We start from the raw sequence: 13,600 nt of genomic DNA, 5'->3' as shown, positions 1-13,600 counted from the left end.
TGATTGTATTGGATGAGGTACTCTTGCTAGAGATATCGAACTTTGCTAGACAACTCAAGTTCAGCCCAGTCATCGGGGACGACCACCCGGCGATAAACCAGTTGACGGCCAGCCTGTGGTTCCGGAGTATGGATGTGAAAGTCGCAAATTCCACCAGCAGGACTAGAGGTCCCAGCAACGAGAGAAGAAATGTGGTCGAGACGGAGAAACAGTTAGAATCGATGAAATATCGCTTGACCCAAGAGAATGGCTGGTGGCCATTCCTGACACCAAGGCTGGAGAACGCCACGAATAAAACGAGGGAGGAAGCACCACTCCTCGTGAAACAAATCTGGAGTTTTCTAGAGAAGCAACTGGAGCTAGCTGAAAGGAGAGACATGACGGTGGTCAGATTTGTCTCGGCCGCCAATGAAGTGACGATTGGAGGATTTTGGAGAGAGCACGCCAACGGCGAATTGAAGACTAGGAGAGATTACGAGATTCTCAAGTTCTTGAGTCCTTGCTGGGAGAGAGAATTCTTGGCAGGAGTGTTCGGCACCACGGCGACTATCTTCGGAGCCTTCGTGCAGGAGATACTGGGCATGCCCATCAGCCTGCTCTTGGCCCTGTATTTGGTCTACCCCAGATACTTGTTCAATATGGGTCCAGCATACATGTTTAGTCGGGGAGTGGAGACACTTCGAGTTGATGGGTACCTGGCACTAGTGCTCTTGACCCATGGGGAATTGGTGTCGTTTCATCGGTTAATGGAATATGGAGAACCTCTGTCTATGGGGAGAGTCCACACGAGCATTGAAACCAGCTCCTACAAGTGCGCCGCAGGGTTGAAGACACTACTGGTGCAATACCTCATGATGCAGAATCGATACATGACGGGTGAAGATGAGAACCCAACCTCGAGAGAAGAATGGGAGAAGGCGAACAGAGGGATGCCTCTGTTGACGGACCTGTGTCTGGCAATGAGGTCGGACCCAATGGGGATAATCCGAGGTCTGGAGGAGGTGGTGACCTGCATCTATGGTCCAGCAGTGACGTACGCGTTTCCAGATCCCCTGGTGATAACGTATCGTCACTCGGTGACGCACTTGAGTCTCATCAGCGTACTGGATGGTGCAGCGCTGAATTGGTGTCAGCAGGAAGTGCTCAGGGCGCGTATGAGCAACACGGTACTCTTCGGAAAAGTGAAAGATGCTGAGATGATGGTGTGCAATTTCAGGGGACAAATGCAATGCAGAATGGGAGGCAAGCGAGAGGGCCCTATTGAAATGTATCCCAAATTCTGGAACTTGAACCCATTGACGGCGGACGGACGAGAAATCTTGAGAATTCCTGCCTGGAAGGAGTGCTTCGCACTGGTGAAGAGGGAGCTAGAGACCATAATGGAGAAAGAAATCCTCCCGGCAACCATGCCTGAGTTCCCAATAGTCAGGAGGATGACCTTAGGAATGAATAGTCCCTTGGTAGTTCCCTCCATAATGGCGAGGATGAGGGCGGAGGAAATGCAGAAGGATTTCACTGATGGCTGGGACCCCCTGTTCATTGGCTACACGGCGGCGGTCTACTTCCATACCAGCGAGATGAAGGTAAATTCGTGGACGACGCAAGCGAAAAAGAGTAGAGGTTCGCAGCCCCCTGGATATGAGGTGCGGAAAGTCTTGAGGACTCTTGAGAAGGAAGGACTTGAGAATATGCTACCCATATGGGATGATGGCAGGATGATCGTGATGGAGGGACACGTCGCACTGGTGGACGACATGAAATTTGCCACGAGAAAATATAAGGCGCCCTATGGCATGGAACAGGTGGAAATAAGACAGGAAGGAACAGAACTAGATGCAGCAGGTCAACTGCACGTAGCACTGACGGAATACAAAAAGCTGGATCCCGCGACACCATCACCACTGTCCGTGGACACACCTGGAGACAAGAGGAGCGGACCCGTCGAGGACCGATTTAAGAAAATTCTCGAGAGAAGGAGACATGAGTCAGAAGAAGAGAGTATGGATGAAACTCTCAGTGAAGCTGGTGAAGACATGGAAGTGGGGAATACGCCTGAACCAGGGCCATCAGGGGAGGAGCTCACCACTCAAGAGCTGTTGAAAGATTTGAGCGAGGAGAATTGGGCAGATACTGCCACACCACCCCTGATTCCGTCTCCACGGAAGAACCTAGAGTTGCCATTGGCAGGTGAAACCTTCAATATGGGGATGTTACTCTTGAGCTCGGAGGAAAGGGAGAAGAACACGTTCGAAGGGAATAGGGACATATTCTTGGGATCTCTCGAGGATGACGCTTGGCAGGAGTTCCTGGAGGAATTCAATCGAGAAGTGGGCAGCGAGACGACGCTGGACAAGTTCAAGAAGGAACTGTGGGACGCAGTAGTGAGATTCGGGGAACCGCTCCTGATAGGAACGGGCCTGGATGAGAAAGCAAGAAAAGAGCTGCTGAACAAGCTAGTGGAGCTGAGGAACGCACGATCGAAGACTAGAAAAGAGAAATGTGAGGACAGCTCTACTCTGAAACGAAAAACTGTGGATAAAATGGTTGATGATATAAAAAGGGATAAGGTTGGGACTAGTAATATGATTAAAAGTACTAATATCCTTAAGGCTCGAGCAGGGGGGAGGCAAGAGTTGGAAGGAGTGGATGGAGAGGTCGAATCAATGATGATAGCCACAACACCCTCGAGCAGAGAGGTGAAGACTCGCAAGAGGAAGAGAGAAGTGGAAGGATGGGGTAGTCCTTCAGTGGATGCTGTTTCGGAAGGAAACTTGAGAGAGACGGCGCCCATCGTTTTGGCCCGATGCAAGACGGCGGCATACAAGAACAGCTCGGAGCTCAGGAAACCACTTGAAGTAGAAAAGGAAATAGAGGTTCCCACCAGTTCGACGTCAGAAGAAGACTTCAAGCCTCAGAAGGTAAACGTGAAGAGAGGTTCAACGAACGGACAGGTAGGGGAAGTGGAGATCGGCAAAGAATGGATCTCGAAGGCACATCAGGACATGGGCGAACAAGTGACGAGTGATCCATTGGAGAGAAACAAGACGAGGAACACTTCCCGGACGTGGTGGGTGGCCCTCGAAACATTGAAGGAAATGGAGGACTGCTTGAAGAAGTTGGACAGTGGAATAGCTCGCAGGCGACGCAATTGGGCCACCCAGCAAAAAGCCGAGGTTAATAAGATAGAGATGGCAAGTCATCTGAAGAGGTCCTGGCAGAGTTTGTTGAAGGATCATTTTGAAGAGGCGATGAGAACATCCTCATCAGCACCGCCACTAATGGCGAATCCCTTCGTTAGAACTGCGGGACAATTAATGTTCACCTGGAGTCTGGTGGGAATAGAGTTGGAGACATTGACCTCGTATGACAGGCTGAAGTTGGGAAGCAAGAAGATGGAGGTGTATCAGGCACTGATGCAACACGTGGCCAGGGACAATTCAGGCTTGAGCCTGGCTAGGAGAAAAGATGCCACATGTTTCTTGAGATGGACAATGTCAATGATGTCTGATAGCACCATCCTGGCATGCCACCAGAGAGCAAGTGGAAGTAAAACCATGGAGAGAAGAGTCTCAACGATCATCTTGAACGTATATCAGAGTACAGGAATAGAGAAAGAAGATGGTTCCAGACTATCCTTAGAGAACCATCGAAAGCTGGACGAGGTACGGAGGTTCTCTAATAAGAAGTTCGAGGAAGAACATGATGTTCACCGTAACCTGGCCTCGTCAGAACAGTACTCGAGACTCAGTGAGAAGGGGGAATACCAATATGTGTCTGGAGTGATGGGAATAGCCTACAATCCCTTCTTAGACTCGGAAGCTGGAGGAGCCCACAGAAACCATGAGGTAGCGGAGCTACTGAAGTTTTGGACAGAAAGGATAATGGAGATAGACGCAGTGGAGAAAGAGGGGCCGAGCCTGGGCCTGATTCTTGAGAAAACACCAGAGGTGATAAGCATACCGCGCTCAAACAAGAGAGTTGAAGTGAACATGGGCGGTGGAGATGGCTTGTTAACCACGAACTTGGGAGTGATATGGAAGCTACTAAGACCCTCCTGGTGTCCACATCCCCATGCGAGTCTAATCGAGGAAACCACCGAGCGAGTGAGGTTAGCACCAACGGAAGATGAAGATCTGGCGAAGTTGAGTGTGCTACATAAGCTAATCACACCCCAGATGCAAGAGCCAAGCGAAAGGACGAGCGACCCCGGGTCAGCAAAGAAATTGGAGCCGGGTAGCTGTCTGGATTCGACGTGTGGGAACGGAGAGCACATCTGCGATGGACGGTCATGCGTCAGAATACTGTCGTTTCAAAAAGAAGACCTGGTCACTTGGTTCGAAGACATCACAGAAAGGGAGAAAAGTGAAGTGCAAATAATAGCGGAATGTTACGCGAGAACCACGGTGAATATAGCGACAGCTCTCGGATTCTTCTCGAGAATGTGTGGTCTGCAGGCACTGGAGAGACTGGAGTCTGAACATCATTTAGTGACGGCGTTGAGCGTAGAATCATGGCCCGGGGTGTTGCAGGTGACTCAAAAACACATCCGGAGCTGGAAAGTTGGTCTTGAGGCGGAAATGGGATTTCCCTTGAGCGAAGCTTATGGCTTGCCATTGAACGCGAAATCGCTGATAGGGTCAATGATGGCCAACTTGTGCGGAAGTCACTACCCGCTACACATGACGATGGTGGAAGTGTCCAGCCAGAGAATACTGGTGGACAAGGCCTTCTCAGTGCCCAAGTGCGTGAGGTTGGCTCGGATATCGCATCACTCGCACAAGTTGTTGAGAAAAATCAAAGGGACGGTACCAAAAGAATTGAGAGATGACTTAAGCGAAATCTGGGGAGAAGATCTTCTGAAGTTGGAAAGAGAAAACACGAGCGATCACGAGAGACAAAACGTGATCGGTAAACCTGTGGGAAGTACTCCGAACCTGGAAGACAACGACACGATGCACGAGAAGATGATGGAGCTTGAGCCTCTCTTGGAAGCCTCAGGGGAGCGTAATCTCAGGAGCATTGAGATCTCTCATGGGGAATGCCCATGCCACTGTTTGGCACAAACGGTGTGGTATCCAGATCACAAGAACCTTTGCCTGGTGTGGGATGTGGAAGAGATTCGGTCGATCGGACTACCGGATCACCGGCAGAAGGTGACGCTCTTAGTAGTGAGTACGATGTTAGCTCTGAGATGGATAGAAGAGAATATAACGAAATATCGGGAGGCGACGACGCCAACGGCTGAGTCAATATACGCGATAGACTACAGCAGGAGACTTGAGTTGTTTGAGACTGCGTGCAAAGTATTCGCCATACCGACGGAAGTCAGGCACGTATGGAGTCGCTTGAGGTACTTTCCATGGTTTCGGGCGACACTGACGTCTTGGCTGTACAGGGCAACGAAAGATCACATGAGAAAACATCAAAAGGAGTATCGACAGTTCCAGGCCGAGATTGGGCCGGAAGCTTTCAAGAGACCCCTGCTAACCCATCGTAATGCGATCACGACGGGATGGAAGAGAGTGGGTAAGATGTCTAGAGACAATACCAAAGCGAGGGAGTCGATACTAGAGGAAGACCTGGCGAAGAACGTGAGCTTGAGCCTGCACAACTCCTTTTGCTTGAACCGAGAAGCTAGGGTGAAGGCACTACCCAACCAAGCAAAGAGATTGCAGGAGCAGAGAGAATGGATGCGATCCTATGAACAGCTGAAGGCTTGGGAGGAGATTGTGATTAGTTCCGATGATGAAGAGGAACTGTTGAGACAGTTTGCCGCATCTAGCACTTCAGGATGCAGTACCTCCAAGGCGAAGAGTACGAGATGAAGGGGCAAATCGGATGGATCTTGAGTCTTGAGAGGGAAAGGGGGCTTGAGTGTGAATCCGAGTGAAGCTTGGATTCACGAAAAAGAAATTTTAACAAAGCAAATATTGTTACTAATATACTATATCTATTATATAAATCAAAATGCTGCATGACAATTTCCTGATTGAATAGGACAAAAGAGATTTTTAAATGATTGGCGTGAAAAGCGAAAATTCAAAGGTGCAGGTAAATGCAGATTTTGATTGCTGTTTAGCAATAGTGTGAAAATTTTAAATGGTCGTGAATTTTGGGGTGTAGATAATCTTAAATCTGCTGCAAACTTCTGTAAATGACCACTGGCACTGTATCTTGAGCAACACTCGGTTTTTCTGGGACTCACTGGCAGAAGACAGCGCGCGATGAGGACATCGATCTCGAGTCCGGGGAGTATGTGCCAGTCGGTCATATTTGGAAGTTTGACCTTGAGAAGAGCAGAAAATACTTGATTTTGAAGTGAAATTTAATTTTTCAAAATTTCGAATGGAACATGTCATGCACGATTTTCTCGCGATAACTGAAAATCAGAAAAAGAAATCAGAACAATTTTAGAACAATTGCGGGAAAGTAGTCAGATAAAAACGAGTGGGAAATTGCTATTCGCAATTTCCATCATAGTGAACAAGAGTAGAGCTGTCCTATTCGAAACAGAAACCAGCGTATTCCCACGAGTTGGATAGTCGTGTCTGGAGTTCTTCTATTCTAAAGCTGGACCAGAGTGAACCTTCAGCGGAAAGGCGGACAACTAGAGTGTCCCAACGGTCCATGAGAACTCAAATTCTAGAGCATAGACTTATCCTTGTCGTACAAACTATAAAACATTAAACTTCTTTTAGTTATTTATTTCTTGAGTTAGTTACCAACTGGATCATTTCCCAATTCTTGAGCGTGCTGCTATGTGAGTACAAATTTAAATTCTAGAGTGTGTTTTATAATTGTTATGTTGAGGTAAGGCGAGTTTTAGGTTGATCCATCTGAAATGGATCAAAGTTCCACTGTCTAATAAAAAGTAACTTAACGGATTGTTCCAACCCGGTTTTTAACGGCGTTTATGTATTTTGGGTATTTAGAGACCTAAGTATGGGGACGTTTCTAATTCTAGAGTGGGGGGATATTTTAGTAGTAGCCTTTAAGCTGTAACGGGTCGTAGTCTCATGTCACAAGCGAACCGAACTGGCTCCGACCGTTCTTGAGGTGGAAAAACACAAGAGATAGTGTCCCTGACCCTTGAGCCAGTGGTTATAGGGCCTATTTTTCTTGAGCCTCATGTGTGACTGTAGTAGACGAATGTTACATAGCTGGAAAAGTTGACATCGACTGGAGAAGCCATGTAAGCATCACTGACGTTGGAAACCGAAGAGCTCAAATGACACGAAATTTCGTCTGCAAACAAATGCGTCTGAAGAAGTGCGAGTCGGATTTCTGGTTTCGGGCATGTCGTCTTGTTAATCTGTACAACGAATACTTCAAATGTGACATATTGTTTGACCCAAAATGCAAAAACAGACTTCTAGGAATGTACACAAAGTTTTTCAAAACTCGCTACAACGAATCAGATACATGATGCACTTGGCGCATTTTATGCGACTGCAACAACTGTAGATACCTGAAGAAACTTACACTTATAACTGAAAACTAAACTTTCAACAATGCAATGACTGGGTTTTATGCGAACCCTTGGATTATATTCCTAAATCCTTTGTTATTATTTTTATGATTATTATTTTTATTATTATTATTATAGTTGTTTAAATTTGATTGGTCAAAAAGTTTTAAAGCAATTTTAGACTCAGTTTTCAGATCTTTGATCGTTTTGTAAATATTGTAAAAAATTTTAATCCTGATGATGCATAGAATGTGCGAAAACGTTTGAATTAACATTTTAATTTTCTTATTGAATCATTTTGTTAGCTATAATTTTGCGTTTAAGTTTTTAATGTTTTCTTTTATTCCGGAAGGAAGAATAAATATATATTTTTCAGAAATGGGCTCATGTACAACATTTTCCAAAGTTTTCATCTTCCTCGTGAACTTCCTCTTTTGGGTTTGTATTCGGTTTGAAATTAAATGATTTCACTCACGTTTAACGCAAGTTGGGGTATCCAATTATATTGTTGATTTTAGCTGATTGCGGGAGTGCTGCTTTGCATCTGCACGTTTTCAGTTTTACAATATTTCTCTACGAAATGCGAATTCGCTAACTTCTATCTGCTGATACCTCTCGGCATACTTGGAGTTGTTGGAGTTCTTCTCTTCCTGAATTCCTTTATTGGATGCTGTGGGGCAGTCCGGGAAAGCAAATGCTGTCTCTCCATTGTAAGATTGTATTTAAATTGTATTATTAAGTCGTCTTTTTTGTTAAGTTGTTGAGGGGCGCGTGAATTTTGCTCTTTTGACTTCATGAGCTCGCATTTGTATTTGTTTCAGTTCTTCACACTTACGTTCTGCATCTTGTGCTTGGAGGTGTCAGCAGCCGTGCTCACCTTCATATTTCAACAGACGGTCCTTATGACTTATTTCTGATTACCTTAAAATATTCTCAGAAAATTAATTTTCATGTCTGCAATAGAGTTTGTTATTTTTAGATCACTGACACGATAACAAATGATTGGAAAGGCACCATCGAAACCTATGCACCAAACTCAGAGTGTTCTGAGATCATGGACAGAATCCAGTCAAACGTGAGTGCAATCAAATTTGCAAAGTCGTTTTTTCTTAAATGAAGAACTCATAATGTCAGAAGCGCAATAGGCTAAAATTTCAATAAACCATCTAAAGTTTCTAACATACATCAATATAAATTCAGAGACTTTTTGCTTCTTGCCGCAAGGAGAGCCAAGCTACAAACGGTAGGCTTATTGTCATTTCACTATACGAAACTATCGAAATGACGTGGAACTGATAGTAGCAATTCTTTTCAAATGTGACTTGAATAATCAATCAAGTTAATTAATATTGAGGTTTTTTTAGTTGACTTGTTGTGGCTGCGACAGTTATTTGGACTGGTCAGATGACAGCACTGTTTGGTCTTCGAGTCACAAGGATGAGTTGCCGTGGTCCTGTTGTGCGGAGGAAGAGCAAAAGACCTCTGATAACTTCACATTCTGCCCCATGCCGTCTGATTCTTCGACCGATTCACCCATTCCCAAGCATCTGCAGGCTAGCATTCAACTTAAATGCATTTTGTTTTTGCTAGTGCTATCACCCTGTGATAATGATAAATTCGAGAAAAGAAAATTTCATGGTAGATATAATGGATTAAATGGTTTGATTTCCAACCTTTCTCGATCGATGTAAACCTAAGAGAGTCGGGACGGACGGCTTTAGAGCGATGACGAAAGGACTTAATTTTGATATTTCCGGAAGCGTGCTTCATGCTTAACATCTATATCTATCTATTCTATACTATATTTAAATGCGAGTGACAGCTATCTCCCATGTTTAAGCATAATAATTTTGCATGTTTAACGAAAGACTTTTTTCATGTTTAAGCTATATCATATATTGCAATGCTTAAGAAAATTTTTCAATTAGTTTTCCGCAAGGTCGTTAATTTTTCAGTATTTTTTTCGAGGCCAAATTAAGTCTGTCTGTATACCTGCTTTTTAAATTAATTTGATTATGTCTGTCTACCCGTCGCCTAATTTTTTAACTTTCATCTATAATCTATTATATATTCCAATGCGGGCTTCACTATCTCGCCATGTTAAAGCTTTTTCAACGTATTATTTTTTTGCATCTTTAACAAAAGAATTTTTTCACGTTTAAGCTATATCGTGTTTTGCAATGGTTAAGGTTTTATTTTCAATTTTCCAGTTTAAATTCAGTGTTTATTTCATCAAGTTTGAAATTAGCAACCCAATAGTAGGACATTGTCATTGTCAGAGTTTTCCCAGGTTTTGCGATTCTGGCCTCCTTATATGAATAACCAAATCCTTTTAGTTTACGAGATAGGCAATTTTCAAAAGTTTCTAGAAAATTTAATTTGAAATTTTCACCCTGTAGTTGGGTGCCTTCAGGGTATTCTCAGGGGTTGCGAACCTTGCCTCCAATTCTCACTGCTCAAATCCTTGTAGTTTTCGAGATATGACGTTTTTTTGGATTTTTTCAAAATTTTTTCAGATAACTTAGATATAAAAAATTTCACAAAACATAAAATTATCATCTCTGTAGTGAGACTCTGTCAGGGTACTCTCAGGAGTTGCGAATTTTGCCGCCAAATATGACTGCTCAAATCCGTGTAGTTTTCGAGATATGACGTTTTTTATGATTTTCTCCGAAGTTTTCAAAAAAAGTTTATTTGTTGAAAAATTCCAAAAGTTTGGAGATCTCAATCCTGTTATTGGAATCTGTGAGGGTACTCTCAGCGGGTTTAGAATCTTGCCTCTGAATATGAATGCTCAAATTCTTCTAATTTTCGAGATATGACGTTTTTAAGGTTTTTTCAAAATTTTTCTGAAAACTTGGGTATAAAAACTTTCACAAAACAGAAGAAAAATCAGAAGTTGCCAGTTTTGCCTCCCAATTTGACTGCTGAAATCCTTGTTGTTCTCCAGATACGACGTTTTTTGTTTCAATTTAAAATGCCCAAATCATTTTTGCTTAGGAGATACGACGATTTTTGTGATTTTTTTTGGAAATTTTCAGAAAACTCAAATTACAAAATAATTCGTTAAAGTGAAATTCCCAGCCCTGTAGTTGTGTACTTTCTAAGATTGCGAATATTGCCATCAAAAAAGACTGCTCAAATTTTGGTAGTTTTCGAGGTGCGAATACCTTTTTTTTAGAAAACTTAAGGTGAAGGTTCTCAAAATTTGAGTTTCCCAACGTTGTAGTTGGGTACTGTAAGAATACTCTCAGGAGTTGCAAATCTTGCGTCCAAATGCGAGTGCTCAATTGCTTTCAGTTTCCCAGATGTGACGTTTCTTAGTGCCTTTTAGATTTTTCGAAGAATAAAAATTTTATGGTTCTTCAAAAATTGTATAAAAAACTTGAATAAAAAAACTTTAGCAAAATTTGTAATTACGAACCCTGTGACTGAATGCTGTCAGAGTACACTCAAAGATTAGTTGTTGAAAATTCGAAGTACCGGAGGTGCGGTACACGCTAGTTATTTAATGAATTTAAAGAGTTCATCAATATGTTTGTGAATATATTTGCAGGGCTGCTGCAGTCAAGTGAAGGATTTCACTGAGGACAATGTGATCATATTTGCAGCTGCTGCACTCTCCATCGCCCTCCTACAGGTAGCACTTATTATATTGTTCTAAAAACCAGCTAAGATCAAATTAACATCCCATCCTCATTATGAAGAGCAATCAATTGCACCCCTGCGGTCGGAAACAAAACCAAGCAAAGATCACTCTCTTCTACTATTTATACTTAATGTTTATACTCCATGCCGTATATTTTGATTTCGAGTTAGAATGAATTTATCGGGGCATTTTCAAGATGCAATTTTGTCAATAAATTGGCCCACATAGTAAGTGTCAATGAACGTAGTGAAGAGACTTATATAGGTAGTTTTGATTTTAAAGACTAAGATGGATTCTGTGTTTAAGGGCTTCGTGATTCTGATGGCATGTGGGCTGATGTGCAGAAGAAAGGAGCAGCTGTACATCCACCTGGACGCAGACATGAGTCAGCCAAGCACTCCCTCCATTTCCAATCTGTGAACACAAACAGAAACAACAGAACGATACTAAATATATGAATAAATGTGATGACAATTGGTGCGCGAAGGCACAAATCTACAATGACTCCACGATCCTAATTTTAAACTCACATCAAGAACGAGATGCTGTCTTCAATAGCAAGGTTTTGGTGTGTTTTAAGGTGCTAGGGTCTGCACATTCTTTTTTTTACAAACAAACTAACAACAACACTGCGAAATTATTGAGACTGAAATTTAGGTGAAGCTTGATAAGAAAATACTCAGCTGCGTGTAAGAATCATTGCTATTTAGATAGATTAATAATGTCGTGTGTCAGATTAGGTTACTAATGTAGTTCTTTGATAGTCGTCGATGCTTCAGTTTCTGTGCTCATCTTGACATGAAATTGTACGTTCTAGTTTGAGTCATACATTATTGGTCATTGTCATGACCTCATTTAGATAAACAAATTTATTTTCTTGCTATGTATTATTTGGTTCTGATGAGGTTAAATCTGCATAAGACGGGCGTTTAAACCGATTTTATTATCTTAACCATTCTATTTTCATGGCATAATAATTTCACCCCATATGTTGCATGACCGAATTGATATGTGTCTTAACTGTTGTAACAGCTACCCTCGCCTTCAAAGCAACCCCTTAATCCGTAATAACAACTTGAATAAGACGTAATATCATTTTTGGGCACTACTTTAAAATCCATTTCTTGCTTTTACTTAAGTTAGTGATGTCTTTAATAAATAAAATGTGAAAGAAGATTTCTTGTTAAAAAGACTGGCATCACTAATTTTTTGATTAGGTTTTAATTTACTTTAATGCTTCAGTGGTTATTTGCAAATAAAGGATAATGGATTAAAGTATATGTAAATCAAAATCATTTTTCTTGGAGCCATTTTTAAGCTTACACCATCTGTGTCTCTGTCTGAAGTAGATTTTAGTGTCACTTTTTCTGGGATCTATTTCATAGTTTCAAAACAAGATCAATTATTTTTGTAATTTGTGCATATTTATCGAGGCTGCTTTTCATTAAAAAATATGTATTCATGATGATGCTTTGGAATCAAACAGTGTCGTATGTGCATGTGTATTTGAATTAGATTTAGTATTTGAACTCATAAAAAACGGTCGGCAGAACAAAATCATTCAAGTGGTTTATATGTTAATTGTTACTACGAAGTTTAACCTTCTGAATGCTTTGGCCGGGTTTATTGATGGATCGACTGTAACAACAAGAATGCTTGAGCCTTTTTTTTACTATACGGCCCAAAATTCGTCTTTTTGATACTTTGTAAATTGGACCATAATGCTGGAATCTGATTTGTTTAAATTTGGCCGCATAGAATTAAACACCCGACTGTTTTTTCGTAATATAAGAGTTATTTAAATGAAAAAGGTTGGAGTACATTTCAAATTGTGTAGTTTAAAGCATCCAATTTAATCCAGTCCAACCTCAAAATGGTCTGATTTTAGTTCTATTCCCATTGCTAGTTAATTGAATTAACTCTTCTCTTATTCTTTTTCTACGCGTAAAAAGAAAATGAGTCCATATAGATTCCAGTTAGTTTTGGTCTAGATGTAGAGCACGCGATTTCGGAAATTAATGTCTGGCGTTCGATCACCGTTGGCACAGTTTTTGAAGACTCGGAAGAAATAGACTTGCACTTGCATTATTATGGAACCTTATTACCCTTGCGATAAGCAAGGGTATTGCAATCGGGTACTAGACTTTCCCGTAAACAACTGTGTCTGCAGGATTTCCAATTTCAAGATCTCCATTTTCAGCAGGTCGCACTCAACTGCAGAAGTCGTTTCTGTTTGAAACTGCAACTGACATATTAGCATTTTGTACATCCATCCTATTTACCCAAGTAAAGGTTGTAATTTAGAATGTTAGCATTTTGAACATCCATCCTATTTACCCAAGTAAAGGTTGTAATTTAGTATGAACTCTGTTTTCCAACCTTAGTCGCAAATATTGTTGCGACAAAATGTGTTCCGCTAATGTTTCTGTTCACAGAAAGGTAAATTTTGAACGAAAAAATTAATTATTTTAGTGGATAGAGGT

General features: G+C 41.9%; 1 protein-coding gene across 1 annotated transcript in view; it reads left to right on the top strand.

The window, feature by feature from the left end:
• Window positions 1-13,050, top strand: part of LOC134840224 (CD63 antigen-like) — a 228,371-nt gene extending 215,321 nt beyond the window's left edge. The window contains exons 2-8 of the mRNA XM_063855962.1: window positions 7,844-7,906; window positions 7,987-8,178; window positions 8,290-8,364; window positions 8,448-8,543; window positions 8,833-9,021; window positions 11,025-11,108; window positions 11,424-13,050. Of these exons, the coding sequence (XP_063712032.1) occupies window positions 7,847-7,906; window positions 7,987-8,178; window positions 8,290-8,364; window positions 8,448-8,543; window positions 8,833-9,021; window positions 11,025-11,108; window positions 11,424-11,537 (810 nt within the window). The 5' untranslated portion in view covers window positions 7,844-7,846 and the 3' untranslated portion in view covers window positions 11,538-13,050. The remainder of the gene's footprint in view (window positions 1-7,843; window positions 7,907-7,986; window positions 8,179-8,289; window positions 8,365-8,447; window positions 8,544-8,832; window positions 9,022-11,024; window positions 11,109-11,423) is intronic.
• Window positions 13,051-13,600: the final 550 nt, after the last annotated feature.

The sequence above is a fragment of the Symsagittifera roscoffensis genome, chromosome 2, assembly GCF_963678635.1.
Source record: "Symsagittifera roscoffensis chromosome 2, txSymRosc1.1, whole genome shotgun sequence".
NCBI classification, from domain to species: Eukaryota; Metazoa; Xenacoelomorpha; order Acoela; family Convolutidae; genus Symsagittifera; species Symsagittifera roscoffensis.
Note: the sequence above shows the minus strand (reverse complement) of the source record. Positions and strands in the feature narration are given on the sequence as shown.